Raw genomic sequence first — 27986 nt, forward strand, 5'->3', positions numbered from 1 at the left:
CATAAAAATTTTAACAAAAATTTTATTAATACGTAGTCATATTTTTGGGATATATGAGTCCTTAAATCACTGCCTCACACTAAAGACACTAGAAGTGCTCATGTATTTGGCCCTCGGTCTAGTTTCATAGAACCAGGTTTGCTGTGCCTCATCAGGTCCACACCCCCGTGTGGAAACGGGTTTCCCTTCAGTCAGATGCAGACGGTGACACTCATTGCCTCTGAAAGGGCAGGAGCTCCCTTTGATTAAACCAGAACGGAGAAAAACTTAGCATCAGCTGATCAAAGGAGATCCAGGCTTTATTTTTCAACGTCACTCATTCCACTTCTCTCCAGGAAGGACTGGAATATCTTCAGGATGAGCATAAAGATTCCCACTGCCGGAATATTCGGAATACTTTCCTTGATTTCTCAGACAGACTCTATAGGTAGAAAAGCTCATTATTAGAGATTAAACTTTTTTCACAGATATGAAGGACACATAACAGCATTAAGGCTTGGTCTGTACATTTCTCCAACAATGATCTAGATATAACCAAGATTGAGTAAAACAAGTTAACTTTATATAGTGCTATACATAATAAACACCTAAAGCCAGAGTAAAAATCAAGAAGCTTGTGTTCTACTGTTAAACTCTTGCTATCACACTCTAAGTTTCTAAAATATGGCTCATGTCTTCTCTCCAAATATCTGTATTTGTCCTAATCTTTCTATGTGAGGATGACACTTCTGACCCAAGTGCAGCACACATTTTGCTCTGGTTTCTCATCTGTGATGCTGAATTGGTCCTAGTTCATTATTTCTTGTGAACAAGGATTCACATTTACGTGATGCCTAGCTGGAGTTAATAATATAATCCAAGGCCAAGGAATAAAACAAAGTTAAATGACCATTAAGAGTTTAAAATATAACCTTGGTCTTCTCAGCTTCATGTTTTAGCCAGCAGAGCTAATAATAGGAAGAGTCTCATTGCCACTTGATCCTGCCTATGAAGTGATCTGAGATTCTGAGAAATGGTGTTACAGGGAGACAAGACAATTCTCTAAAAGATAAAAAAGTTCTCAGTGATTTGGAACACTTGGTTCTCTCTGCCTTTGAGTCACAAGCAGTGACAGCACAAACAATATCTAACAAGATAATCCATAAAGTCACCTCCCCACCCCCGATTTCTGACATAATGACACTTTCACTGTTTTCTTATCCTCTTTGTGGATGAGTGTCTCAATAAAATAAAGTCCCAGGAGGGAAAAGTTTGAGCTCTTACTAGAGACCGAGAGCGATTTAGTTAATAAAGAGACAAAGTTGAAACAAGCAAGTTGAAGAATAGTGTAAACTTTTTTCCAACATCAAGATCCCTTACCACAGCCTCATTAAGCTTTGTATTTCCCAGTCATAGCAGCTGTGGGGAGGTTAAAAGACAAGCTGCCAAAAAGAATTTCAAAAGTCCTGGAACCCAGAGCCAATTATGAGGCCAACTTTTCCTACTACCAAAAAAAAGAAAAAGAAAAAAGGGTCCTATGGGATTTCTTGTTAATCTGAAGTGAGAGAGGAAGTTAATAAAAACTGGCAGTACATTATTTCATGAAGCTCTAGGCAGAGAGAATTTATGTACAAAGATAGATCTAATCTCTCCAATTTGAGAGGTAGGTCAAATATTTATTCTTCAGATAGCTTTATATATTTTCAAGTTTTTAAGTTGGGAAAATGCAGATTTTTTTTTTTCCTGCAAAGACTTGGAAAAACCTTCATCTGTACATTTACTAAGGGTACAAATGTACTTTCTTGGGCTTTTAGCATCACTATAGTTCCTTCCAGTGGAATCCTTTGACCCTACAGAGCATGTCTGGAAATGCTTCTTGTAAACATCTGTTGAGTATTATTTTACTTTGTCTTTGGAGGGAACAGAGGTCAGAAATTATTATATTTATACCAGGCAGGCTACAAGGCAACTTGGGGAATGAGCCAGCAAAGAAAAGAGAACCCAGTTGTCATGGTTCCTTAATGCCCACCTCTTATTACTTCTAGCCTTTGCACAGAGCAAACACCTGACTTGTTTTCTCAGCTGTCATGATGGACTGGCGCTTCCCCATCTTTTGTGACTGGCAGCAGTCATGACTGCGATGGCTAGCTGAGGTTCAGTGCACAAGTCTGGGGCCGTGTCTCAGGGCAAAGTAACCTGTCCACTGTGAGGAATGAAACTGCAGTCTTGGTGCCAGAGCCCAGTGCTCTAGGCAGCTAAGTTAACTGGCCAGGCTCCAAATGCCAGTGACAGCAACAGATGGAAAAAGCAGCTGTTCTGCAACATGAGGCCGGAGCAGCTGCCTATTCATCTATTTCTATTTCTTTACTCCTTTTCCCTTTGAGACATTTTAGCTGAGAAGACAAATAATTTCTCAGAACCTGATAGAATGCCATATGCTAAAGTGCAGAAAGATTGAACCAGTTCCATGCCTATTTTCCAGGATGAAACCAGACGGAGTCTAACTTGACTTACGAAAGCTGAGGGCAGGCGGGGCTAATTATAGGACTGAGCTCTGCTCCTCAACTCATAAACGGCAAGTGCCTCACACACTTGGGACAACAGCTCATCTCACCAGGGCATCTGTTTCAGTTGGCTGGTTAGACTGCTTATGGGCCAAGAGGATGTTCAGCACTGCCTTCCAGCCTGGTTCTGCCAGGGCGCTGGCATCTTCCTCAGTTCCACCATTCTCCCTGGTTTCCTTGCCAAGTGTGATCTTCACCCAAGGGCACCAGTCTCTATGCTGAGAGGTGGGATCAAAGAAGCTTCGTGAAGATGTGTCCTGATGGAGGAGGAGAACCGTGTTAATGAAGCGTAATGCTACGTAAATTCAGAGGCACTATTAGTTGTCTGGTCTGTTCCTCTACCTCACTGCTGTCCTACCCCTGACGTATTTATTACCTCTCCAGAATCCATCCCAAAGAAACAAATGACAAAACCCTTAAATGTTTTCCCTTTGGTCACCCATCTTTAAACTTATTCACATAGTTAACCTTTAGCTACAGGATGAGCTCACGCCTGCTTCTCTGTGCTACAGGTAAGGGTGTGGCGTGCTCTTTGTGCTCAGGGATTTTCGCATGCACAGGTGGACACACCGAGCTGCTGGATGAGCAGAGGCGGGCTCGTTTGGCTCTCCGAAGAGGACTGGATGGCACTTCCAGGCCAGAGGTATCTCCTGTTCCCATGCTCCGGGTCACTGGGCGGGTCCTGGTGGTGGGGCTAGCAGCCTCTGGTTCAGGGCGGTCAACAGGACTGGAAGAGTCCCAGCTCCGAGTTCGAGAAAAGATGGGTCCTGGGCTCCTTTCAGCCTGAGGAAGGGGAGATGATAATGGAAATACACCAATGTTCTTAGTGACTATGGTCAGGAGAAATATTTCTAGAAGCAGGTAAAAGTACTTGAGAGTTTAAATGGTAAAAATTTAGTCTCTGAGAATATTAGATTTCTATACAAAACAATGAATCTAGCTTTTCCATTGCAACTGGTAAATAAAACCATTATGTGGTATCAATGTGGTTAGAACTGACTCCTAAGTTAACTCCCAACTTTTCCACCAACAACATTTTTGGCAAGAATGCTGTTTTTATTTTTTAAATTTATTGATTTGAGAGAGGGGAAGGGAGAGGAGGGAAGCGGCGGGGGGGGGGGGGGGGGGAGAAGGGGGAGAAATAGGGAGTGGGAGAGAGAGAGAGACACTGACTTGTTGTTTCATTTATTTATGCATTCATTGGTTCATTTTTGTATATGCCCTAACTGGAGATTGAACCTGCAACCTTGGTGTATCAGGACGATGCTCTAACCAACTGAGCTATCTGGCCAGGGCCGAGAATACTGTTTTTAAAAAGTTTACCCCAGAGGAGAAACCAAGATGGTGGCATAGGTAAACACCTAAACTGCTGCCTTGCACAACAATTTCAAAACTACAACTAAAAGACTAAACCTCTATCACCCAGAACCACGGGAAAGCTGGCTGAGTGGAAGTTCTGCAACTAGAAGGAAAGAGAAAAGAGCATCGAGACATGCACAAGCGCTGAAAAGCTGAGATACAGAGGCGTGCGAATCGGGCTGGCGGCAGGTGTCTGGGTGCGCTGCTTCTTTCAACCCGAAGGGAAACAAGTTCCAGATTACTCTGAACTCCAGTTTCTGGGGAGATGCTGGGGACCCTAACTCTTATGGGGAGAAGCTGGACTGTCTGCCATCGGGTCGGAAAGTGAGGGTGACTTTCTTGCAGAGGTGTGCCCAGCAATCATGGTTTACTGCGTTGGGGCGCGGGACGCGGGGACTTGGAAACGCAGAGATGGCTGACAGGCAGCCATCGCTGTTTGCCATGCCCTAGCCTAGTGACTCCCTGAGACCCCACCCCGCACAATCTACAAACCCACCCAAGCTCCGCGCAGTGGCTTTTGCATATAAATGGTCTGCCCTATCGCAGCTTAACCAAACAAACTGCAGCTCTGGTCAGACAGCTCCAAAACCTCCAAACCCCAAGCAAAGAGGAGAAAACTGTAGTTCTCGCTGTACCTCCTATTGGGTGGCCTCAGACAGTAGCTGACCAGCACCCCATTGGAGATCCAGAAGCTAGTGTATCTAGTGGTCAGTGTGAGATGACACCAGATTTCAACTACTCACATCCATAAGTGACACATTCAAGAGGCAGACTCAGTGAGCACCAAAGCCCCACTGAAGCAAGTCCTGCACCATAAGCGTGTCTCCAGCGCAGCAGTTCTTCCATTATAGACACAGTGGGTCCTCACAGCCAATTGGCCTGGAGGTCAGTTCCTCCCAGTGACAACAACAACAATCAAGGCTTAACTACAACAAGGCTGTACACACAGTCCACAAAGGGGTGCACCAAGAGTGTCCACCTCAAGTAACTGGGAGGCCGACCCACTGGCCCATATAGGACACCTAGCACACAAAGCCACCCTACCAACTCAGGGAAGCAACGAAACTGTGGAGACAAAGAAACATCACAAACGAAAGAAATAGAGGAAAACAAACGACTGGATATAGAGTTCAAAACCACGGTTATTAAGTTTTTCAAGAATATCCTAGAAAAGGCTGATAAATTCAACGAGACCCTCAAGGATATGAAAAAGGACCAACTAGAAATTAAACATACACTGACTGAAATAAAAAATATTATACAGAGACCCAACAGCAGACTAGAGGAACGCAAAAATCAAGTCAAAGATTTGAAATACAAAGAAGACAAAAACACGCAACCAGGAAAGCAAAAAGAAAAAAAGAATTCAAAAATTTGAAGACAGTGTAAGAAGCCTCTGGGACAACTTCAAGCATACCAACATCAGAATTATGGGGGTGCCAGAAGAAGAGAGAGAGCAAGATACTGAAAACCTATTTGAAGAAATAATGACCGAAAACTTCCCCCACCTGGTGAAAGAAATAGACTTACAAGTCCAGGAAGTGCACAGAACACCAAACAAAAGGAATCCAATGAGGACCACACCAAGACACATTATAATTAAAATGCCAAGAGCAAAAGACAAAGAGAGAATATTAAAAGCAGCAGGAGAAAAACAGTTAATTACCTTCAAGGGAGCACCCATACTATTGTCAGCTGATTTCTCAACAGAAACTATGCAGGCCAGACGGGAGTGGCAAGAAATATTCAAAGTGATGAATAGCAAGAACCTACAACCAAGATTACTCTACCCAGCAAAGTTATCATTCAGAATTGAAGGTCAGATAAAGAGCTTCAGAGACAAGAAAAAGCTAAAGGAGTTCATCACCACCAAACCAGTATTATATGAAATGCTGAAAGGTATTCTTTAAGAAGAGGAAGAAGAAGAAAAAGGTAAAGATAAAAATTATGAACTACAAATACATATCTATCAACAAGTGAATCTAAAAATCAAGTGAATTAAAAATCTGAGGAACAGAATAAACTGGTGAATATAATAGAATCAGGGGCATAGAATGGGAGTGGACTGATAAATCTCAGTGGGAAGGGGTGTTGGGGGTATGAGAAGACACTGCACAAAAATCATAACCTATGGATGAGGACAGTGGCAGGGAGGTAAGGGCAGAGGGTGTGTGTGGGGGGGAACCGGGTGGAGGGGAGCTATGGGGGGAAAAAGGAGAAACAATTGTAATCATCTGAACAATAAAGATTTAAAAAAAAACACACACACACACACACACAAAAATAAAAAGTTCACCCCAATCAAGCCAATTAAGTCTATACCTGCTCTGAGCTTGGGGAAGACGCGGCATCCTGGCTCCGAGTCACCATCCTCCGAGGAGACTCGGGCACCAAGAGGAAGCGCTCCGGCCGCCCCTCAGGGCCAGGGATGGGGGAGCTGGTCAGGACAAAGGATGTGTCCAGGTCGATCATGGATGACTCAATCTGCTGGAAGCCCCAGAGCCCCACTTTCCTCATACAATGTGAACACGTTATCAGGGAGAGCTGCATGGGTTCCAAGGAAGAACTAGATAGGAACAAAAAAGAAAGAGTTTTCTCAAAGGGTAATATTTCCAAGGGACTAAGTGTAATGATTTGCAAGTATGCTTCATCTCATCCAAAAAATCTCTGAAACAGTCCAGTGACTAGGAACACGTCCTCTCCAGGGCCTCAATCCTCTGATCTCAGGACCCCCAAGGTCATCATCTCTCATTTATTTCCTATAGAAATACCTAGGAGTCTTGGTGTGCTCTTCTATGGCAAGACTTTTAAAAGTTATGTTTTATAAATTTCCCTATCCCTCTTAAAACTTTTCCCTTTTAAAGGAAAATTATTCCTTCATCTACCAAAGAAAACATATTAAAATAAATCAAGATTAGCCGAAAACTGCCAAAACCGGTTTGGCTCAGTGGATAGAGCGTCGGCCTGCGGACTCAAGGGTCCCAGGTTCGATTCCGGTCAAGGGCATGTACCTTGGTTGTGGGCACATCCCCAGTAGGGGGCGTGCAAGAGGCAGCTGATCGATGTTTCTAACTCTCTATCCCTCCTCTCCCTTCCGCTCTGTAAAAAATCAATAAAATATATTAAAAAAAAAAAAAAAGATTAGCCGAAACCGGTTTGGCTCAGTGGATAGAGCATCAGCCTGCAGACTGAAAGGTTCCAGGTTCTATTCCGGTCAAGGGCACGTACCTTAGTTGCAGGCACATCCCCAGTAGGAGGTGTGCAGGAGGCAGCTGATAGATGTTTCTCTCTCATCGATGTTTCTAACTCTCTATCCCTCTCCCTTCCTCTCTGTAAAATATCAATAAAATATATTAAAAAAAAAAAAAAGATTGGTTCTGACAGTCTTCCATCTCAGAGGGAGTCTATGCCAAATTGAGCAGCTGGAATGGAAACACTAAAATGGGGGACTAGAAGACTCCAGCTCGTGTTTCCTTTGCTAGTTTTTATCAACGGAACTCATTTTTCTTCCTTTCTGAAAGTAGAAAGGAGCTTCATTGTTTATAGGAATACAAATTCCCAGCTGGGAGGTGACAGTGAAAGGAACAAAGTTTAGGTATGTTTAAAAATTTCCTAGTTCTAATTCTGGCTTTGTTACTGATTTTTACTGTCTCCCATGCGCCCACCTCTTCAGTTTCTCTCTGTCTCTACTTTCCTTATAGGAAACACCATGTGATCTCCAAGTACTATTAGAGACTGAAGTATATGGGTGTATGATGTCCCCCAGCCAAATTTGCTGACTAACCTACATGCTACCCAGCCACACACAGAAAGAATACAGGCAGTGACATGGACTTGGATATCGGAGCCTAATTTGGTGGCAGTTTTTCTCTCATCAGTCCCATGGTCAAGTTCATCTTCAAGTAGGTGCAGGAGAAGACTGATCTTGTCTTCTGTAAAGCACTACAAAGGAACAACAAAAAAAAAGCTTTAAGTTTTAGTCTCCATGAAAAGAAAATTATACATAATGATATACCTACATAATTCAAGGCAAAAATCATGACAGAAATGACAAACACGAAGACAGTTCTCTTCATTAGAGAAGATGTCCTGGGACAGCGCTACGGCAGCACACAGAAGCTTTCTGAATTGCCCCGGATCTGCTGACTGAGAAAGGGGGCAGTTTTCCTGGAACCACCAAATCTTTTCATAGTACCAATTTGTTTTCAGTTTACCAACTGCACATTTTCTCTGAAACCTGTAAACTTCAAACCCAAATAATGAAAAAAGGTCACTGTTTATATCTTGGCCTGACACTGGATTTACTTTTTGACAGAACAGAGTTTGCCACAGTTTTTAAAGAACCATGACAGGGTGGAAAAAAATTGCCTTGGGCCCTGGCTGGGTGGCTCAGTTGATTGAAGTATCGTCCCATACACCAAAAGGTTGCAGGTTCGAATCCCAGTCAGGGCACATATCTAGGTTGCGAATTTGATCCCTGGTTGGGGCACATGCGGGAGGCAACCAATCGATATTTCTTTCTCACATCAACTTCTCTCTCTCCCTTCCGCTCTCTCAAAATTAATTTTGAAAAAAAAAAAAAAAAAACCCATATCCTCGGATGAGGATTAAAAAAAATTACCTTGGCCAGGGACAGGGTGAAATTTGTAACAGGCATAAGAGGTTTGATGTTAAAGTCCATAACTACCTCTCAATTTAAAGAAGCAAAATAATAGCTTCTAGTTCCTACAATGAAGCTTGTTTTCAAAGTACTTACAAGGTGAGGAAATGGGACAGTAAACATTCAAAGTACAGACGAGCCAGAACATTTCAAGATTTCTATTCACAAGAGAGAAGGGAGTTTATAACTTCTCCTCTAGCACTTTCTTTGGGAAATGATATTCAATAAACCATATGAAATAACATTTCAGTATCTTCTGTTAAATAGTTTAAGTAACAAATCAGGATAAAATTTAATTTATGCCACTTAAAGAATCATATCTAAAAGTTTAAATGGAACCCATTTACTTAAACACTTAATAGTCACCTTTCTTTAAAAAAAATGTTTTTTAAAAAATTGATTTTAGAGAGAGGAAGGGAGAAGGATAGAGAGATAGAAATATCTATGAAAGAGAAAGATTCATCAGCTGCCTCTGGCACGCCCCACACTGGGGATTGAGCCCGCAACCCGTACATGTGCCCTGACCAGGAACTGAACCTGTGACCTCTTGGTTCGCGGGTCGACAACCACTGAGAAACATTAGCCAGGCTCAATAGTCACCTTTCTGATGAAAACTGAAAAAGGACAATTGAGTGACAAACCAGTGGTTCTCTTCAAAGCAACCTGTGTCCTCTTGTCATTAAAAGAAATGCTTCAGGGGAGAAACCAAGATGGCGGCATAGGTAAACACCTAAACTGCTGCCTCGCACAACAATTTCAAAACTACAACTAAAAGACAGAACGGACACCATCCAGAACCACAGGAAAGCTGGCTGAGTGAAAATTCTACAACTAAAAGGAAAGAGAAAAGCTCACAGAGAATTGGAGGTACGGCAAAGGGGCTTTGTGCGCGCAGAGAGGAAGGGCGGCTGAGAGCCTGGCTGACTTTCTCTGGCGGAAGGGGGAAGGAAGCATCCGACCGCACTGAACCCCAGTTCTGACTGCACTGAACCCCAGTTCCGGGCGAACCCCTGGGGACCCACGCTCTTGTGGGGGGAGTCTGGACTCTCGGGCGGAGACTCGGGAGCCGGGGAAGGCAGAAGTCTGAAGGCGCATGCGGGCCAGTGCGCACAAAGGCTGCAGAGGTTGCCACAGGCTTTCCCTAGTGGAAGGGAGTCAGAGGATTCTGACTGCACTGAGCCCCAGTTCTGACTGCAGTGAACCCCAGTTCCAGGCGAGCCCCTGGGGACCCACGCTCTTGTGGGGGGAGTCTGGACTCTCGGGCGGAGACTCGGGAGCCGGGGAAGGCGGAGGACTGAAAGTGCGCACGCGCGCGCGTGCCAGTGCGCACAAAGGCTGCGGAAGTTGCCACAGGCTTTCCCTAGTGGAAGGGAGTCAGAGGATTCTGACTGCACTGAGCCCCAGTTCTGACTGCAGTGAACCCCAGTTCCAGGCGAGCCCCTGGGGACCCACGCTCTTGTGGGGGGAGTCTGGACTCTCGGGCGGAGACTCGGGAGCCGGGGAAGGCGGAGGACTGAAAGTGCGCACGCGCGCGCGCGCCAGTGCGCACAAAGGCTGCGGAGGTTGCCACAGGCTTTCCCTAGTGGAAGGGAGTCAGAGGCTCCTGACGGCACTGAGCCCCAGTTCTGACTGCAGTGAACCCCAGTTCCAGGCGAGCCCCTGGGGACCCACGCTCTTGTGGGGGGAGTCTGGACTCTCAGGCGGAGACTCGAGCTGGGGAAGGCGGAGGACTGAAAGCGCACATGCGTGCAAGGGCAAGGCTGACAGGAAGCCAAGACTGAGACTCCACCCCATCCAAGCTGAGCACAGAGGCTATTGCAATTTGGCAAGTCTAATCCTATAAGGCTGTCTCCAGCACCGAACTTCTCCCAGCATAGACACAGCTGATCCTTACAGCCAACTGGCCCGGAGGTCAATTCTTCCCAGTGATACCAACAACAATAAAGACTTAATTACAACAAGGCTGTACACACAGTCCACAAAGGGGTGCACCAAGAGTGTCCACCTCAGGTTAACTGGGGAAGCAGACCCACTGGGCCATATTGGAAACCTAGCACAAATATCTACCTTACCAACTCAGGGAATCAATGAAAATGCGGGGTCAAAGAATCAGATCACAAACGAAAGAAATGGAGGAAAACAAACAACTGGATATAGAATTCAAAACCACGGTTATAAGACTTTTTAAGAATATCCTAGAAAAGGCCGATAAATATAACGAGACCCTCGAAGATATGAAAAAGGACCAACTAGAAATTAAACATACACTGACTGAAATAAAAAATATTATACAGAGACCCAGAAACAGAATAGAGGAACACAAGAATCAAGTCAAAGAATTGAAATACAAAGAAGCAAAAAACACTCAACCGAAAAAGCAAAAAGCAAAAAAAAAAAATCCAAAAAGTTGAAGATAATGTAAGAAGACTCTGGGACAACTTCAAGTATACCAACATCAGAATTATGGGGGTGCCAGAAGAAGAGAGAGAGCAAGATACTGAAAACCTATTTGAAGAAATAATGACCAAAAACTTCCCCCACCTGGTGAAAGAATTAGACTTACAAGTCCAGGAAGCCCACAGAACCCCAAACAAAAGGAATCCAAAGAGGACCACACCAAGACACATCATAATTAAAATGCCAAGAGCAAAAGACAAAGAGAGAATATTAAAAGCAGCAAGAGAAAAACAGTTAATTACCTACAAGGGAGCACCCATACGACTGTCAGCTGACTTCTCAACAGAAACTATGCAGGCCAGACGGGAGTGGCAAGAAATTTTCAATGTGATGAAGAACCTACAACCAAGATTACTCTACCCAGCAAAGCTATCATTCAGAATTGAAGGGCAGATAAAGAGCTTCACAGATAAGAAAAAGCTGAAGGAGTTCATCACCACCAAACCAGTATTATATGAAATGCTGAAAGGTCTTCTTAAAGAAGAGGAAGAAGAAAAAAGTAAAGAGAAAAATTATGAACAACAAATACATATCTATCAACAAGCGAACCTAAAAATCAAGTGAATTAAAAACCTGAGGAACAGAATAATCTGGTGAATATAATAGAATCAGGGGCATAGAAAGGGAGTGGACTGATAATTCTCAGGGGGAAAGGGGTATGGGGGGTTCATGAAGAGAATGGACAAAAATCATACACCTATGGATGAGGACAGTGGGGGGGAGGTAAGGGCAGAAGGTGGGGTGGGAAATGGGTGGAGGGGAGCTATGGGGGGTAAAAGGAGAAATAATTGTAATAATCTGAATAAAGATTTATTAAAAAAATAAATAAATTAAAAAAAAAAAAAAGAAAAAGAAATGCTTCATATACACATGCTGGTGACAACTGAGGCCACGGAAGGCTAGTCAAGAAAAACTCACCATAGTTTTCAAGTCCTCTGGCCTCAGGGAAGGAAGCTGAAGGTCCAAGTGACAAAGGCTTTGAAACCGATCTAGGAATTCACTAACAAGAACAGCAGGCTCATCCAATGGCAACATCCCAAATCGATCTGCGGAAAATGTAAATTGGAGGATTATATTGGTGCAAATTGTAAAAGAAAAAAAAAAAGTATAACGCTGTGGGGAGCCCCAGCTGGGTGGCTCAGGTGGTTAGAGCATCATCTTGTAAACCAAAAAAATTGTGGGTTCAGTTCCCAGTTGGGGCAAATATCTAGGTTGCAAATTCGATTCCTCGTCAGGGCTGGTACAAGAGGCAACTGATCCATGTTTCTCTCACTCCCTCTCTCCCTTCCTCTCTCTTAAATCAATAAAAACGTATCCTTGGGTGAGGATTAAAAACAAACAAACAAATAAAAAAACACATGGGATATGTAAAACTGATAAGCTATTTTATGATATTAACTATTATTGATTTTTAAAAAATATGTCTTTATTGATTTTAGAAAGAGGGGGAAAAACATCTGGCTGCCTCCCACACACCTCCTACTAGGACTGAGCCCACAACCCTGACCAGGAATCGAACCAACGACCTTTTGGTGCACGGGAAGATGCTCAACCATCTGTGCCACACTGGCCAGGGCTATTGATTTTCTTTATTATGGGGTGGTGATGATACTTCTGTGATTATGTTTAAAAAGTAGTCTCAGGAAAGGTTTCTCAGAAGCAGTCAAGTCTAAGCTGAATCTGAAAGACCAACAATAGTGTGTGAAAGCAAAGGCCCAAGAATGGCACATTTGGGGAATTCTAAGTAGTTTCACAGGGTTGGAACACGGTATGCCTATGGGGAGAGTAGCAGGAGATAAAGTTCATGTAGACAGTGGCCAGACCACGACTTCATTAATGTATGTGATGAGAAATTACTGAATCCCTGGCCTGGTAACTCAGTTGGTTAGAGCATTGGTCCAACACGCCAAGGTTACAGGTTCAATCCCCAGTCGGGGCACATACACCAATCAACCACTGAATGCATAAATAAATGGTCAAACAAATTGATGTTTCTCTATCTCTAAAATCAATAAAAATTAAAAAAATAAGAAATTACTGAAAGATTATGTTAAAGAAGAAAGTGATGTTATAGATAACACCCATTAGTTAGGAGTAGAGATTGTAAGGGATCTTTGGATGCAAAGAAATAAGCTTAGCAGACATCAAAGTGATATAAAGTAATAATTCCAATAAGATACCAGCGGCATAAAGATAGAGAAAAGAGAATCAGTACTTTAAAACTCTAAATGATGAATGAAACCTCATTAAAAAAAATTTAAAAACCTCATTATTGTGGGTACAATAATACCATATACAGCATTAGATTGGGAAAATGAATATAAACTCATGCAGTTAAGTAGAATTCTAGTAATGACAGTTTCATGAGTGTACAAACTTGTCAAAACTTATCAAATTGTATACCTAAATATGGGCAGTTTCATGTCAATTATACCATAACAGGCTGTTTAAAAAAATTTTTTTTTCAGTTTTTTTATTAAAAGGGGCCCAAAAAATAGTAATGGTAGCATTTTTGTCCACTACTTAGTCTATCACTAGCAATCAAATTTTGGTCTCTAATTAAATTATTTAAAGTTGTTGCAAGTAACCAAATATGTCAAAACACATGACATCAATTTAAAATGATGCATCATCATTTTACTAGAAAAGTCAGGTTAAAGGATGCCCAGCTGGCATCAACCTATGAACCAGGAGGTCACGATTCGATTCCCGGTCAGGGCACATGCCCAGGTTGTAAGCTCAATTCCCAGTGTGGTGTGTGCAGTCAGCCAATCAATGATTCTCTCTCATCGTTGATGTTTCTCTCCTTTCCTCTCTGAAATCAATAAAAAAATATATTAAAAAAATAAAAAATAAATAAATAAAAATAAAAAGGAAACTTGTTTGAATGACCAGTGGCTTAGGTTTGACATACTTGGGAGAAGAAACCCCAGGTCCCAACATCTTTCTGATCATCCTCTTCTAATTTGGGATCTGGTCTGATTGTTGCAAACTTAAGAAAGTACTAATAGCCTAGCCCCGTGGTCGGCAAACTGCGGCTTGCGAGCCACATGAGGCTCTTTGGCCCCTTGAGTGTGGCTCTTCCACAAAATACCACAGCCTGGGCAAGTCTATTTTGAAGAAGCGGTGTTAGAAGAAGTTTAAGTTTAAAAAATTTAGCTCTCAAAAGAAATTTCAATCATTGTACTGTTGATATTTGGCTCTGTTGACTAATGAGTTTGCCGACCACTGGCCTAGCCAGTATGGCTCAGTAGTTGAGCGTCAGCCCATGAACCAGGAGGTCACAGTTTGATTCCCCATCAGAGCACGTGCCTGAGTTGCGGGCTGGATCCCCAGTAGGGGGCATGCAGGAGGCAGTCTATTGATGATGTTTCTCTCTCATCGATGTTTCTATCTCTCTATCTTTTCCCTTCCTCTCTAAAATCAATAAAAATATATTTAGAAAAAAATAACATACTAATAAAAACTTACAAAGGTGAAAGGGAAGAAATGAAACCCATCATGCAAATGTTTTAACATAAGTTTAAATATACCTTTTATAATTAACATATGTGAATATGTGTCTACTTTTAGTGTTTAATATGTTCAAAACAATCAGTTCTAGTAAATTAGTGATTGTGATTTAAAATTTTTAAAGGAATTTAGTTTAGTTTGTAATTATTACGTGGTTAGAAAAATATTACCTTCAAAATTGTATTTATTGAATATACTTAATAAATTTAAGCATTAATGTATAAATACTTGTGTGTGTTCCTTTCTCCACTCAAGTCTCTTGAATGTTAAAGAACCAAACCCAGGGATAGTATAATTGGAAGGTCCTGTTTGAGATCTACTTAAGAGGGAGAATGGACTGGACCAGGGAAGGTGGTGGTAATGGGGAAGACATCTAAGATGACTTCCAGGGTTCTGGCTAAAACAACTGGAAGAGGAGATTAGTGTCATTTACCAACATGGAGAAAATATAAGAGAACCAAGTATTAAGTATCAGATGAAGAATTTAGGTTTGTTTATGTTGAGTTCTAGGTACCTGCAAAATATTAAGTAGAAATGTTTAGAAAGATACAAGTCAAGCTCAAAAGAGGGGTCTGGATAGGAGTTAGAGGTTTGTAAATAAGTGGCAGCTGAAGTTATGAACAGGATCAAGAAAGAAGTGTATAGCAAGAAGAGTTGGGATTCACCAACAGAGCTCTAGGCAGACCCTTAAAAACCTGGCCTGAGCACACTGGCCCCGGATGAATTCATCCTCGCAGGACTGAGTTTTGTTGTACTGCACAATGAAATAGCCAGGCCAACAGCAGGAAATCCTTCTTACAGTCATCTTCCCTTTTTTTCAGTGAGGCACTTGAAGCTTTTATCTTTCAAAAGCCTTTCCCCAAATCACACTACCTGGGAAACTTACCTACAATTTACTTTAATAACATTCTCTTTTCATGTACCATATTTCATAAAGATAATATTAAAATAAATTCATGGCTATATTGTATCAATTTCCAAGGGGCTAAAATTATTTTAGATATTTAATACTATAACCATCTGTGCTCCTAAATCTACTGTAGGCAAAAATGAATGTTTAGAGACCAAAGCCAGCTAGGAGAAAGCTACACTATTCACTTGGTGTGCTTCAGTGACTTCCTTCTGTTAACCTTCCTCACGTGATGAGGTAGTCAGACAGCCTGAGGGATTTCCCATGTGTATAGTATCATCTATTAATTTCAGAGGCATCTTCTAAGACTGTCTTCTCCATAACTTAAAACTAAAAATTTGGATCTCAGAATTTCAATTTATTTAAATTTAATTTTTCAAATACAGTTTATATTCCATATTATTTTGTATTAGTTTCAGGTGTACAGCATATAGTTAAACAATCATATACTTTACAAAGTGTTGTCATTTTCACTTTAAAATATTATTTCTTAATAATCCCTTTCCTATCACCTCTTCATTTATCAGTAGATGGTACTTTAGTCACCTTCTATCCATTTTTTCCTCCTTGTGGTCACTTGTGGAATATTCCTAGTCATCAGTGACCCTGAAATGAGCCTCAGCTATCATACTAAAATAAAAAAAAGATATCTACATGGCACTGATTTCTGGTCAAGGATGAAATACATGGATTAACAGTGTTGCTCTGTAACCATTGGTCCAAAGAGTTTTGTACCCAGAGGGCTCTGCAGCTAAGGCTGATTATATAACCAGCAAAATACATATATGTAAAAAAAAATCACACTTGAGATCTCATTTTGGGCTCTCTTGTTCTGCAGTGCTTTGCACCCATATCAGTGGTTCCTGATTCGAAAGAGTGTATTCTGCCATGGCCCTTATACAGCGAGAACAGGTGCTTGCACCTGGCTGGTCCAGACCACTGTGGGGGCAGTCTTTGGCTGTTGTTAGATTGTGCCATTTTACTGTGATAAACTGTAGATTTGTAATCTAGGGTTCTGTGGGTCTTCTTTAGCAACCGAATTGCCATCATTAGGGCTGTTAGTGCACCAAAGGAAGCCAAGGTAGAACATGGGGCTCCTTGCTATCACAGGAAGGGCAGAAGGTTTGAAAGTAGATAACCCTAGTTATGGCTTCTCACTAGTTGGTTTTAAGACTTCTGATTCTCAGTTTCCTCACCTAAAAACTGGGTTGAACCTAGGGGGTGGTAGGGTCTTAAAAGAGGTGGGAAGGGGGGGAAAATGGGAGATAGCTGTAATATTCTCAACAATAAAAAAAATATATATACATACATATATATACACATATATATGTAAACTGGGTTGATAATGTTTACATTCCAGGGCCCCTATGAGGATTAAATGGGATAATGTATGCATGGCTAAGCCTTTGGCATGTCAAATGCACTTAATAAAGTTAAGCAGTAACATAATAAGCGAATAAATGTAAGTCAGTTCTTGAAAAGCACAAATATAAATACCAAGAACTTGAAATATTATATTTTCACAAATAAATACACAATATTAGAAATGCATTGACCAGGACGAGATGGTAAAAGGGAAATCTTGGAAAAAAGTACCTGGAGAGGGGCTATCTGGCCAGAAACAGAACTTCTCATGGGCAGTACACAAGGCTTTCTTCAGCTCAGCACATCGTTCCTTATCTGAAACCCACAGAGGAAACGAAGCTTTAAAAACACTATAAAGATTCAAAGCCTTAAGAGTATAGACTCAAACATAAAAATAACTAAGAAAATTACAAAATATATGAAATATTAGCAACTGCAGCATCTTAGTATTTTCTACAAAACAAGTTCTAAATCAAGATCCTAAGATCAATAACAAAGGGAGTATCATGTATCTTATAAGGCAGGCATTCCAAAGTGTGAGCCTTCACCAAGTCTTCTGTCTCTTTGCCTAAGTATAAATTTTGGAACCGTAAAGTAAACATACTACTGTTAGTTTCCCAGAATACATAAAACCAAGTTCATTCTAGTTTAGTTTTTAAAAAAAGGAATGACTGAAAAAAAAAGAATGACTGAAATTCATACAGTGAAGACTAACACAAATTCACCTTGTTATATACAGTAGTATACATTCTTTAATCAAACAAGTGGCCAGTCTTTTCAGAAAAAGTAGCAGAGTCTATCTTGAATATGGAGAAAAATGTAATTTGTATTTTATACTTACATCTGTCAAAATCAAAAGCTGGTTGTAAACTGGCACAGAGAAAAGCTTGACAGCTGGAGCACTTGAGCATATCACATTCAACTGTGACCCAGCCATATTTTGCACAGACAAGTGGAGACAGCTCAGGGGGCTTACCTGCCCATTTCAAAGAGTATTCATGTTAAGAAAACAACACTACAAGTAAATTAAATTGAGTAAGTCAGAAATTAAACCTTTCACTTATTCTTTATGTATATAGAAATAAAATATATTAAACTGAGGGAAAACGCAGTAAAAAAGTATTAAAACAATTTTTATTTAAAAAATTTTATTTACTCATTTGAGAGAGAGAGAGAGAGAGAGGAAGGGGAAGGGAAAGGGAGAAGGACAAGGAGAAAGAGAGAGACATCAATTTATTGTTCCACTTATTTATGTATTTATTGGTTGATTCTTGTATGTGCCCTGAGGATCCAACCTGTAATCTTGGTGTATTGTATTAAGATGACACTACAAGCAACTGAGCTTCAAGGCCAGGGTTTAAACTTCACTTGGGGATATGTTAATTGATTTTAGAGAGGAAGGGAGAAACATTGATATGAGAGAGAAACTGACTGGTTGCCTCTCGTACACACCCCAACCAGGGACTGAACCTGCAACCTAGGTATCTGCCCTGACCGGGAATCAAATGCTCGGCCTTGCAGTGTACAGGACAATGCTCCAACAGAGCCACAGGGGTCAGGGCTTAAAACTATTTTTAGCCCTGGCTAGTGTTTCTCTGTGGTTAAAGCGTTGATCTTCACACCAGAGCTCCAGGTTCCATCCCTGGCTCCAGTTGGGGTGTGTTTGGGAAACAACCAATAAATGTGTCTCTTTCATATCAATGTTTCTCTCTCCCCCTCCATTCTCCCTCCCTCTCTTCTACTCTCTCAAAACAAAACAAAAATCAATAGAAAAAATATCTTTGAGTGAGGATTAACAAAAACAACTATTTTTAAAGAACAAACACATACAGGTCATTTAAGTAATAAGCAGAGGAAAAGTTATTAACTTTTTCTCTAGGAAGCCCTATGTATTTCATTTGTTTAAAATGTCTATTTTAACCCTGGCTCATGTGTCTCAGTTGGTTGCAACGTTGTCCCGTACACGGAAGGGTTGCAGGTTTGGTTCCTGGTCAGGGCACAAATCTAGGTTCTAGGTTCAATCCCGAGAAAAGGCATGTACGGGAAGCAACCAATCAATGTTTCTCTCTCACACTGATGTTTCCCTCTCTTTCTCTCCCTTCCTCTCTCTAAAAAATTAATAAATAAAAAACATATCCTCGGGTGAGGATTTTAAAAATGTGTAATACTTTTAAATGTCTATTTTAGCCCGAGCTGGTTTGGCTCAGTGAGTAGAGCGTCGACTTGCGGATCCAAGGGTCCTGGGTTCGATTCCGGTCAAGGGCATGTACTTCAGTTGCAGGCTCCTCCCCAGCCTGGGCCCTGGTTGGGACTCGTGCAGGAGGCAACTAATCAATGTGTTTCTCTCACATCAATATTTCTCTCTGTCTTTCCCTCTCTCTTCCACTCTCTAAAAATCAATGGAAAAATATCCTCCAGTGAGGATTAGAAAGTAAAATAAAATGAAATGTCTACTTTATTATTGGTGTGGGATGGCATATAGAAGCCATTCACATGCACCTACTAGGGATTTATAAACACTAGCAAAAGCACTGGGATGTGCCTAAGCAATAAGGCATAGTGAAAGACAAACAAGCAGAAATATTTTTCACCACTCACCTATGCTCCCCTATTGTACCACATCCACTTTTACCTTCCAAAGAATATTCAATAAAATAGTATTATTCATTATTCCCCCTGCCCCTCAATTTTTTAAAATCCTCACCCAAGGACATACTTTTTGTAAAAAATTGATTTTAGAGAGAGAGGAAGGGAGAGGAAAGAATGGAAGAGAAGAAGAGAGAAAGAGAGAGAGAGAGATCAATGGGGAAGAGAAATATAGATCAGTTGCCTCCTACACATGCCCTGACTGGGGATTGAACCCAAAACATGGGTATGTGCCCTGACCAGGAATCAAACCCTTGACTTTTCCATGTACAGGATGACGCTTCAACGAACTGAGTCATACTGGCCAGGGAGCCCTCGCCCCAAATTTGATTGTTATGTACTAATGTGTGTGGTCTAGTCTATGTGTTTTCAATAGGTTGAGAGCATCAAGAGCATCTATAGGTATGTGCTTGGGAAAATGCCCTGAAACACTTATTGATCTTTTTTTTTTTTTTTAAATATATTTTATTGATTTTTACAGAGAGGAAGGGAGAGGGATAGAGAGATGGAAACATCGATGAGAGAGAAACATCGATCAGCTGCCTCCTGCACACCCCCTACTGGGGATGTGCCCGCAACCAAGGTACATGCCCTTGACCGGAATCGAACCTGGGACCCTTCAGTCCATAGGCCGACGCTCTATCCACTGAGCCAAACCGGTTAGGGCCACTTATTGATCTTTAATAGTCAACACTCAGCTTTTTATATTTTACCTAAAGAGCTCTTATTTTTCACAGCTCAGGGAGAAAAAGGGATAAAACATGAAAGAAGATATAGGAAAGTTCTATATTTTTATAAGGAATATGAGAATTTGAAAACATTCCAATATCAGCAAAAGGAGGACCAATGGCTAGAAAACAGAATTTAGATGTAAATGTTAAAGGAGCTGGGATTATCTAGAATAAAAGTAATAGAATCACTTAACTAGCTTAACTTAAATAAATAATTATCATATCCAAAGTAGTAATCAATTTATATCCAATGAGAACAAAAGAGAATAAAAGGAAATGGTTCTAAATACTTTCTTAAAATCAGACCCTAACTGAGTAGCTCAGTTGGTTAGAGCGTTGTCCCGATACGTCAAGGTTGCAGGTTCAATCACAGGTCAGGGCACATACAAAATCAACAAAAGAATGCATAAATAAGTAAAATAACAAATCGATGTTTCCCTTTCTCAATCTCCCTCTCTCTCTCTCTCTCTGAATCTCTTCCTCTCTCTAAATTTCAATCAATAAAATAAAAAATACTATATTAAAATAAAAAATTAGTTCAGGGACAACTGAAGCACCCAAATATATAATGGTAGTAATGGATTATAACCTATTAACTAAAAGAAATCATGACCCATGCTGCTACAAATAAAGAAATTATATAAAGTTTGATGAGGTTATTTACCTAATTTCAAAGCACCTCCCCACAAAACACTTTTTAAAAAATATGTATTTTTATTGATTTCAGAGAGGAAGAAAGAGAGGGAGGGAGCCCTAACCGGCTTGACTCAGTGGATAGAGCGTCGGCCTGCGGACTGAAGGGTCCCAGGTTCGATTCCGGTCAAGGGCATGTACCTTGGTTGTGGGTACATCCCCAGTAGGGGGTGTGCAGGAGGCAGCTGATCGATGTTACTTTCTCATCGATGTTTCTAACTCTCTATCCCTCTCCCTTCCTCTCTGTAAAAATCAATAAAAAAAATTAAAAAAGAGAGAGAGAGAGAGAGAGAGAAAGAGAGAGAAACATCAATGGTGAGAGAGAATCATTGACTGGCTGCCTCCTACATGCCCCAACTAGGGATCGAGCCTACAACCCGGCATGTGCCCTGAACTGGAATCAAACCGTGACCTCCTGGTTCATAGGTCAACACTCAACCACTGAGTTATGCAGGCCAGCCACAAAACACTCTTTAATTACAAAGGAGGAAAAAGTTACTTTATAATGGAGAAGACGGACAGACCCTCCCTTTTATCAAGTATCAAAGTGATCATTGCCAGTAAAGGGATAAATCAAAATTGTGTGCCACCCGACAGGATGCAATGAGAACACAGCATCACTTCTGTGATGCTCCTGCATTACCTGACTCTAATCACAAGGAAATAGCACACAAATGTGAACTGAGATACACTACAAAATAATTTGCCTGCAATCTTCAAAAGTATCAAGATCATGAAATTCAAGGAAAAATTGAGAATTCTCAACTGTATCCTTTTGCTATAAAGAACATTACTGGGCCCTGGCTGGGTAGCTCAGTTGGTTAGAGTGTCGTCCCCATACACCAAGCTTTCAGGTTTTGTTTGTTTTTATTTCTTTAAAATATATTTTTATTGATTTTAGAGAGGAAGGGAGAGGAGAGAGAGAGAGAAACATCAATGATGAGAGAGAATCATTGATTGGCTGCCTCCTGCACGCCCACTACTGGGGATCGAGCCCACAACCCAGGCATGTGCTCTTGACCACAACTGAACCCAGGACCCTTCAGTCCTCAGGCCAACGCTCTAGCCACTGAGCCAAACCAGCTAGGGCAAACTTTCAGGTTTGACCAAGTGGAACAACAAATCAATGTTTCTCTCTCTCAAATCAATAAAGTGAAAAACAAAAAACAACAACACATTATTGGGACAATAGATGAAATAACTTGGGTCAGAGGGTTAGATGATAGTTATTACATGAATTGTTTTTGATGGCTGCATTGTGAGTATGTGGGAGAGAATTCTTGTTTGTAGGAAATACTTGGGGACAATGAGGTATCACTTTGACAACTTATTTTCAAGTAGCTCAGAAAGAAAGTTCTTTGTAACCTGTGCAACCTTTCTGTGAGTCTACAACTATTTAAATCTAAAAAGAAAATCACTCTAGTGAATAGAACCTGGCAAAAGTGATGGGATATCTTCTGATATTAGGTTACAAGGAGTCTAGCTTCTGTCTTGCTCTCTCTCGCTTGCTCACTCTGATGGAAGCCAGCTGCCATGCAAAGGCCCATGTAGCAAGAAACATAGGGAGGTCTCCAGCCAACAGCTAGTTTATAACGGAAGCCCTCAATCCAATGGCTACAAGGAAATGAACCCTATCAACAACCACATTAGATTGAAAGTAGATCCTTTCCTAGCCGAGCCCTAAGATGACTGCAGCCCCAGACTATACCTTCAGTGCTGTCTATGAGGGACCCTGAATCAGAGGACTCGGCTAAGCTGTGCCTGGATTCCTGATCCACAGAAATTGTGAGATAATAAGTGTTTATTGTTTTAAGCCACTGAGTTTTAGGGTAATTTGTTATGCAACAATAGATAACTAATACACAGAGGAAAATCTAGAAAAAGACAAAAAGTATAGTAGTCTCAAAAAAACATTAGGTTTGGTTGCCAAGAGCCTTACGCTACAGTCCCGCCTCTGTCACTTGCTAGCAGGGTGACCTTTGGCAAGTCACATAACCTACCTGAACTGCTTCCTCTTCGGTAAAATGAGTATAATAATAATACCTTATTTTCATAGGTTTAAGGTAAAGATCAAATGTGATAATATATGTGAAAACACATATAAAAATGTTAATTATTGTTCCTTCTTCTCTCTGGCTCTTAGTTTTTTCTTCTGTAAAAGGAAAAGGTTGGATCATCTAAAATGTTCCTTTGAGAGAGAACATTTTATGATACTAATTTTCTTATAAAATTTCTTACCAAGCCCAGCTGGTGTGGCTCAGGGGTCACAGTTCGATTCCCAGTCAGAGCACATGCCTGGGCTGTGGGCTCCAACCCCAGTAGTGGGCATGCAGGAGGCAGCCTATCAATGATTCTCTCATCATGGTGTTTCTCTTTCTCTCCCTCTCCCTTCCTCTCTGAAATCAATCCTATATAATAAAAGTCTAATATGCAAATCAACCAAATGGGGGAACGACTGGTCTCTATGATGCACACTGACCACCAGGTGGCAGACACACAACACAGGAGCTGACCCCTGGTGGTCAGTGCGCTCCACAGGGGGAGCACTGCTCAGCCAGAAGCCAGGCTCACGGCCGGCGAGCGCAGCGATGGCGGGAGCCTCTCCCACCTCCGCAGCAGTGCTAAGGATGTCTAACTGCGAGAGGGTGCAGGCTGGACTGAGCCCACCACCCCCAGTGCATGATTTTCATGCACTGGGCCTCTAGTAAAAATATATTTTTAAAGATTTCTTACCAAGTTTAATTCTTAAATTTAAAACATCAGAGCAAGTAGTGTTAAGCAGTGTTATTCCTGGGGAATAACAATTCCAGGAGCAGGCAGAAGTACAATTTGCATGAACTAAAAAAGGATATAGAAAATGTTTCCACTCTGTTAAAGAAGGCTTCTTTGCTTGTAGATTCCAATGGTGGCTGGTCTGTTTGGGGTGATCCATTAACTGACTGGAATGTGGCAGATGTCTCTTTCCTAAAATAAAATGGCAGAACTACTGGTAATCTTTCTGTGGCATCATGGCATCACTTTGCTTAAACATTTTGTATCTAGCTTCTCTGCACTCCACATCCTCAACCACACTGCACTGGATTTTAAACTTGCTAAAAATCATTTCAGTCATGCAATTCCTCTGATAACATTTTCAGTGGTTTCACAATACAATTGGCCCTTTGCATCCGCAGGTTCCACATCTGCAGATTCATTCAACTGCAGATATAAAATATTTTGGGGGGAAAATGTTATGTTTTTGCTGACGTGAACTATGTAGTTAGGCCTATGATGGTTGTGTCTACACTGAACATGTACAGACCTTTTCTTGTCATTATTTCCTAACGACTCAGTAAACAACTATTTACATTACTAGAGGCCAAGTGCACGAAATTCGTGCATGGGGGGGAGGTCCCCTCAGTCCAGCCTACAACCTCTCCAATCTGGGACCCTTCGGGGGATGTCCAACTGCCAGTTTGGGATCTGGCCTAAATCGGCAGTCGGACATCCCTCTCACAATCCAGGACCACTGGCTCCTAATTGCTCACCTGCCTGCCTGCCTGATTACCCCTAACTGCCCCCCATGATGGCCTAGTCACCCCCCAACTGCCCCTGCCGGCCGGCCTGGTTGCCCCCAACTCCCCCCGCCCCCACCAGCTTGGTTGCCCCTCACTGCCCCCCCTCTGCCAGCCTGGTCGCCCCTCACTGCGCCCCCTGCCAACCTGGTTGCCCCTCACAGACCCCACCAGCCTGCTTGGTCACCCCTAACTGACCCCCTGCTGGCCTGGTCGCCCCACACAGCCTGTTTGGTCATCTGTTCAGTTGTTTCGGTTGCGATGGTCGCTTAGGCTTTTATATATACATATATATGTGTGTGTGTGTGTGTGTGTGTGTGTGTATATATATATATATATATATATTCTATCTAATAAAAGAATATGCAAATTGACTGTCACTCCAACACACAAGATGGCTGCCCCCATGTGGTCAAAGATGGCTGCCCCCATGTGGACACAAGATGGCCGTCACAAGATGGCCAGCAGGGGAGGGCAATTGTGAGTGATCAGGCCAACAGGGGAGGGCATTTGGGAGGGACCAGGCCTGCAAGGGAGGGCAGTTGGGGGCGATAAAGCCTGCAGGGGAGAGCAGTTGGGGTGACCAAGCTGGCAGAGGAGGGAAGTTGGGGGTGACCGGGCCTGCAGGGGAGGGCAGTTAGGGGAAATCAGGCTGGCAGGGGAGCAGTTAGGCATCAATCAGGCTGGCAGGGGAGTGGTTAAGCGATGATCAGGCTGGCAGGCAGAAGTGGTTAGGGGCAATCAGGAAGGCAGGCAGGCAAGCAGTTGGGAGCCAGCAGTCATGGATTGTTTAAATGAGCAGTCAGACATCCCTCAAGGGGTTCCAGATTGGAGAGGGTGCAGGCTGGGCTGAGGGACACACCCCCCATGCACGAATTTCGTGCACTGGGCCTCTAGTAGATATCCTATCTAATAAAAGAGTAATATGCAAATTAACCATCACCCCGCTACACCCACCAGCCACGCCCACCAGCCAATCAGGAGCGAGTATGCAAATTAACCCAACCAAGATGGTGGTTAATTTGCATATTCAGGAGTAGAGCGAAGACTGAAGACAGTAGAAGGAAGCCAAGCGTTGCAGAAGGGAGCGGAGCTGCGGAGAAGCAAGCAAGTGGGGATGCAGAGAAGGGAGGGAAGCAGGCGGGGCGGGGAAAAGGGAGGGAAGCAGGCGGGGCGGGGGAGAAGGGAGGGAAGCAGGCGGGGTGGGGGAGAAGGGAGAGAAGCAGGCGGGCCGGTGGAGAAGGGAGGGAAGCGGACTGCAGCAGGAAGCCCTATTGCAGGAATCTTCCTGCAACGGGCCTCTAGTATATATACAGATAGATAGATAGATAGATAGATATAGATATAGATATATAGGTATAGATATTAGGCATGATAAGTAACTAGAGATGAATTAAAGTATATGGGGGACATGCACAGGTTATATGCAAACACTATGTCATCCTATATAATAAAAGGCTAATATGCAAATTGTCCCCTCCACTGGGAGTTCGACCAGGGGGCGGGGTTGGCTGGCCAACCGCCCACGGCCCCTTCCCCTGGCCTGACTGGGGCGATCGGACCAGCGGGACCACACCTGTGCACAAATTCGTGCATTGGGCCGCTAGTCATATATAAAGGACGTGGGCACCTGAGGGTCTGGATACCCGAAGGGGGTTTTGGACGATGGCACTTACTAAATAGAATCCCAATCCTTCTGTCTCTTTTCCGTTTGGCCACACCTAGGTTCCAAGCAAGCCCTACCTCTAACCATTGCTCTAGTTCACTCATGCTCCCCAATCATGTTTTGCATAACTTTAGGAAACACAAAGTAAGACTCTGGGCTTCTGTGCACTATATAATTGGACCACCTTAGACATTTAATTCGTTGAACAGTAGAAGAAAACAATCTTGGCATTGCTACCTAGATCAATCACTGATACCCACTCCACCCATAAATGTACTAATTTGAAAAGTCATATCAAAGTAAAGATCTTTGGGCAATTTCATGAAAAAATTTCAAGGAGAAAAAAACCCCAGCAAAAAACAATTATTTTATTTGCAGGGAAAGGTATTTCAACAGCGCCCACGGAGGGGTACTGGGCGGAACTGCTGAAGACAAAAGTCATTTTAATACAGTGGTTCTCAACCTTTCTAATGCTGCGACCCTTTAATACAGGTCCTCATGTTGTGGTGACCCCCAACCATAAAATTATTTGCTGCTGTAGAGCCTAAGACCATCGGAAAACACAGATATTTACATTACGATTCTTAACAGTAGCAAAATTACAGTTATGAAGTAGCAACGAAAATAATTTTATGGTTGTGGGTCACCACAACATGAGGAACTGTATTAAAGGGTCGCGGCATTAGAAAGGTTGAGAACCACTGTTTTAATAGAACAGGATTACATCCACTATTGTAACCGAAAGGAATTTATTGTAAGAATTCTTCCCAGAGATTCAGAGAGCCTCAGGGAGGTGCGGTTCTTGGGAAAACCTGATTCATAAACTTGGAAGGGAAAAAATGACACTTATTTTACTAACCTCTAACTGAAATTTAGCATTCTTTCAATTATGAATGAAGGTAATAAAACCATAATAGCATCAGCAATACCTGCGAATTTGTGACGAATGGAAATTACAGACATTTTGTCACATTATGGTGGTTGCACGTGTTTTGAAATATTTATGCTGACATCACTACTTCAAAATTATGGCAGCTAAAAGACCGATGGCTAGATAGTATTTAACGCGTTAATAATAAAGTACGTGACTGCATCACCTTTTTCTACTACCTTCATAACTGAATTCCAACAGAATTGATTTCCTTTAGCATCCTAGGTAATTGTTTACTTATTTACTTCAGATAGAGGCAGGGAGAGGGAGGCGGAAACACCGCGGGCTGCCTCCCGCACGCCCCGCCGGGGATGGAGCCCGCAACCCAGGCTGTGCCCGACCAGAACCCAACTGGCGACCTCCTGGTGCATGGTTCGATGCTGCCCCACTGAAACACACCGGCCGGGCATAATTCTATGTAACTTACTTTGTACACTTAAAAATATTATGCTGAGAAGGGGTTCGTAAGTTTTATCAGGCTGCCAAAGCTGCCTACAGCTCAAAAAAGGTTAAGAAGCCCAACTAAGAGCAGTCAGGTGCACATAGCGGTCTTCTTTCTTCCTTCTCCCCAAAACCTGACTATGGCAATCCCGTACACCCCGAGAAGATTAAAGCCAATAGTGACTCCAGTCTCTTTCAGATGACGGGACGAAGCCATCCTCGCCGCCAGAGTCGCCCACCCAGGGGATCCCCACAGGCCGGACAACCCTCTCCAATCAGCCGGAGCTGGACCAGGGTGGACTCCAGAACTCACGCTTCAGTGCCTCCTTCTTCCGGGGCAATCCCCTCATCTATCAGCTGCCGGATTTTTTGGGGAGTCCCTTCTGGGGAGCGAACAACTGCACCCCAAGTCTTTTCAATCCCCGCAGCAAACGCTGTCCCCTCGCTGGGCGCCGCCATCTTGGTCCGTTGCCGAGTTACTTCCCCGCGGCTTTGAAGGCTCGGGGACTTCCGTTCT

At 42.4% G+C, this 27986-nt stretch overlaps 1 protein-coding gene across 3 annotated transcripts; it reads right to left on the bottom strand.

Moving 5' to 3' along the window:
• Positions 1-4: 4 nt before the first annotated feature.
• ZC3HC1 (zinc finger C3HC-type containing 1) lies at positions 5-27986 on the bottom strand. Of its 3 annotated transcripts, none has more exons than XM_080664284.1 (10): positions 27783-27932; positions 23730-23841; positions 17649-17799; positions 17039-17122; positions 11938-12065; positions 7687-7844; positions 6225-6468; positions 3114-3326; positions 2594-2761; positions 5-421 (listed from the first exon to the last, which is right to left on the bottom strand). In XM_080664284.1, the coding sequence occupies exons 1-10, from the start codon at positions 27926-27928 to the stop codon at positions 353-355; spliced, it is 1473 nt and encodes a 490-aa protein (XP_080520410.1). In that variant the 5' UTR covers positions 27929-27932; the 3' UTR covers positions 5-352. The 3 variants fall into 3 exon arrangements, with proteins under 3 accessions (XP_080520410.1, XP_080520412.1, XP_080520411.1); XM_080664286.1 differs by having other exon boundaries at positions 2594-2800; positions 27783-27930; XM_080664285.1 differs by lacking the exon at positions 23730-23841 and having other exon boundaries at positions 2594-2800; positions 17649-17783; positions 27783-27986.

Source organism: Plecotus auritus (assembly GCF_963455305.1).
Source record: "Plecotus auritus genome assembly, chromosome: 4".
NCBI lineage: Eukaryota > Metazoa > Chordata > Mammalia > Chiroptera > Vespertilionidae > Plecotus > Plecotus auritus.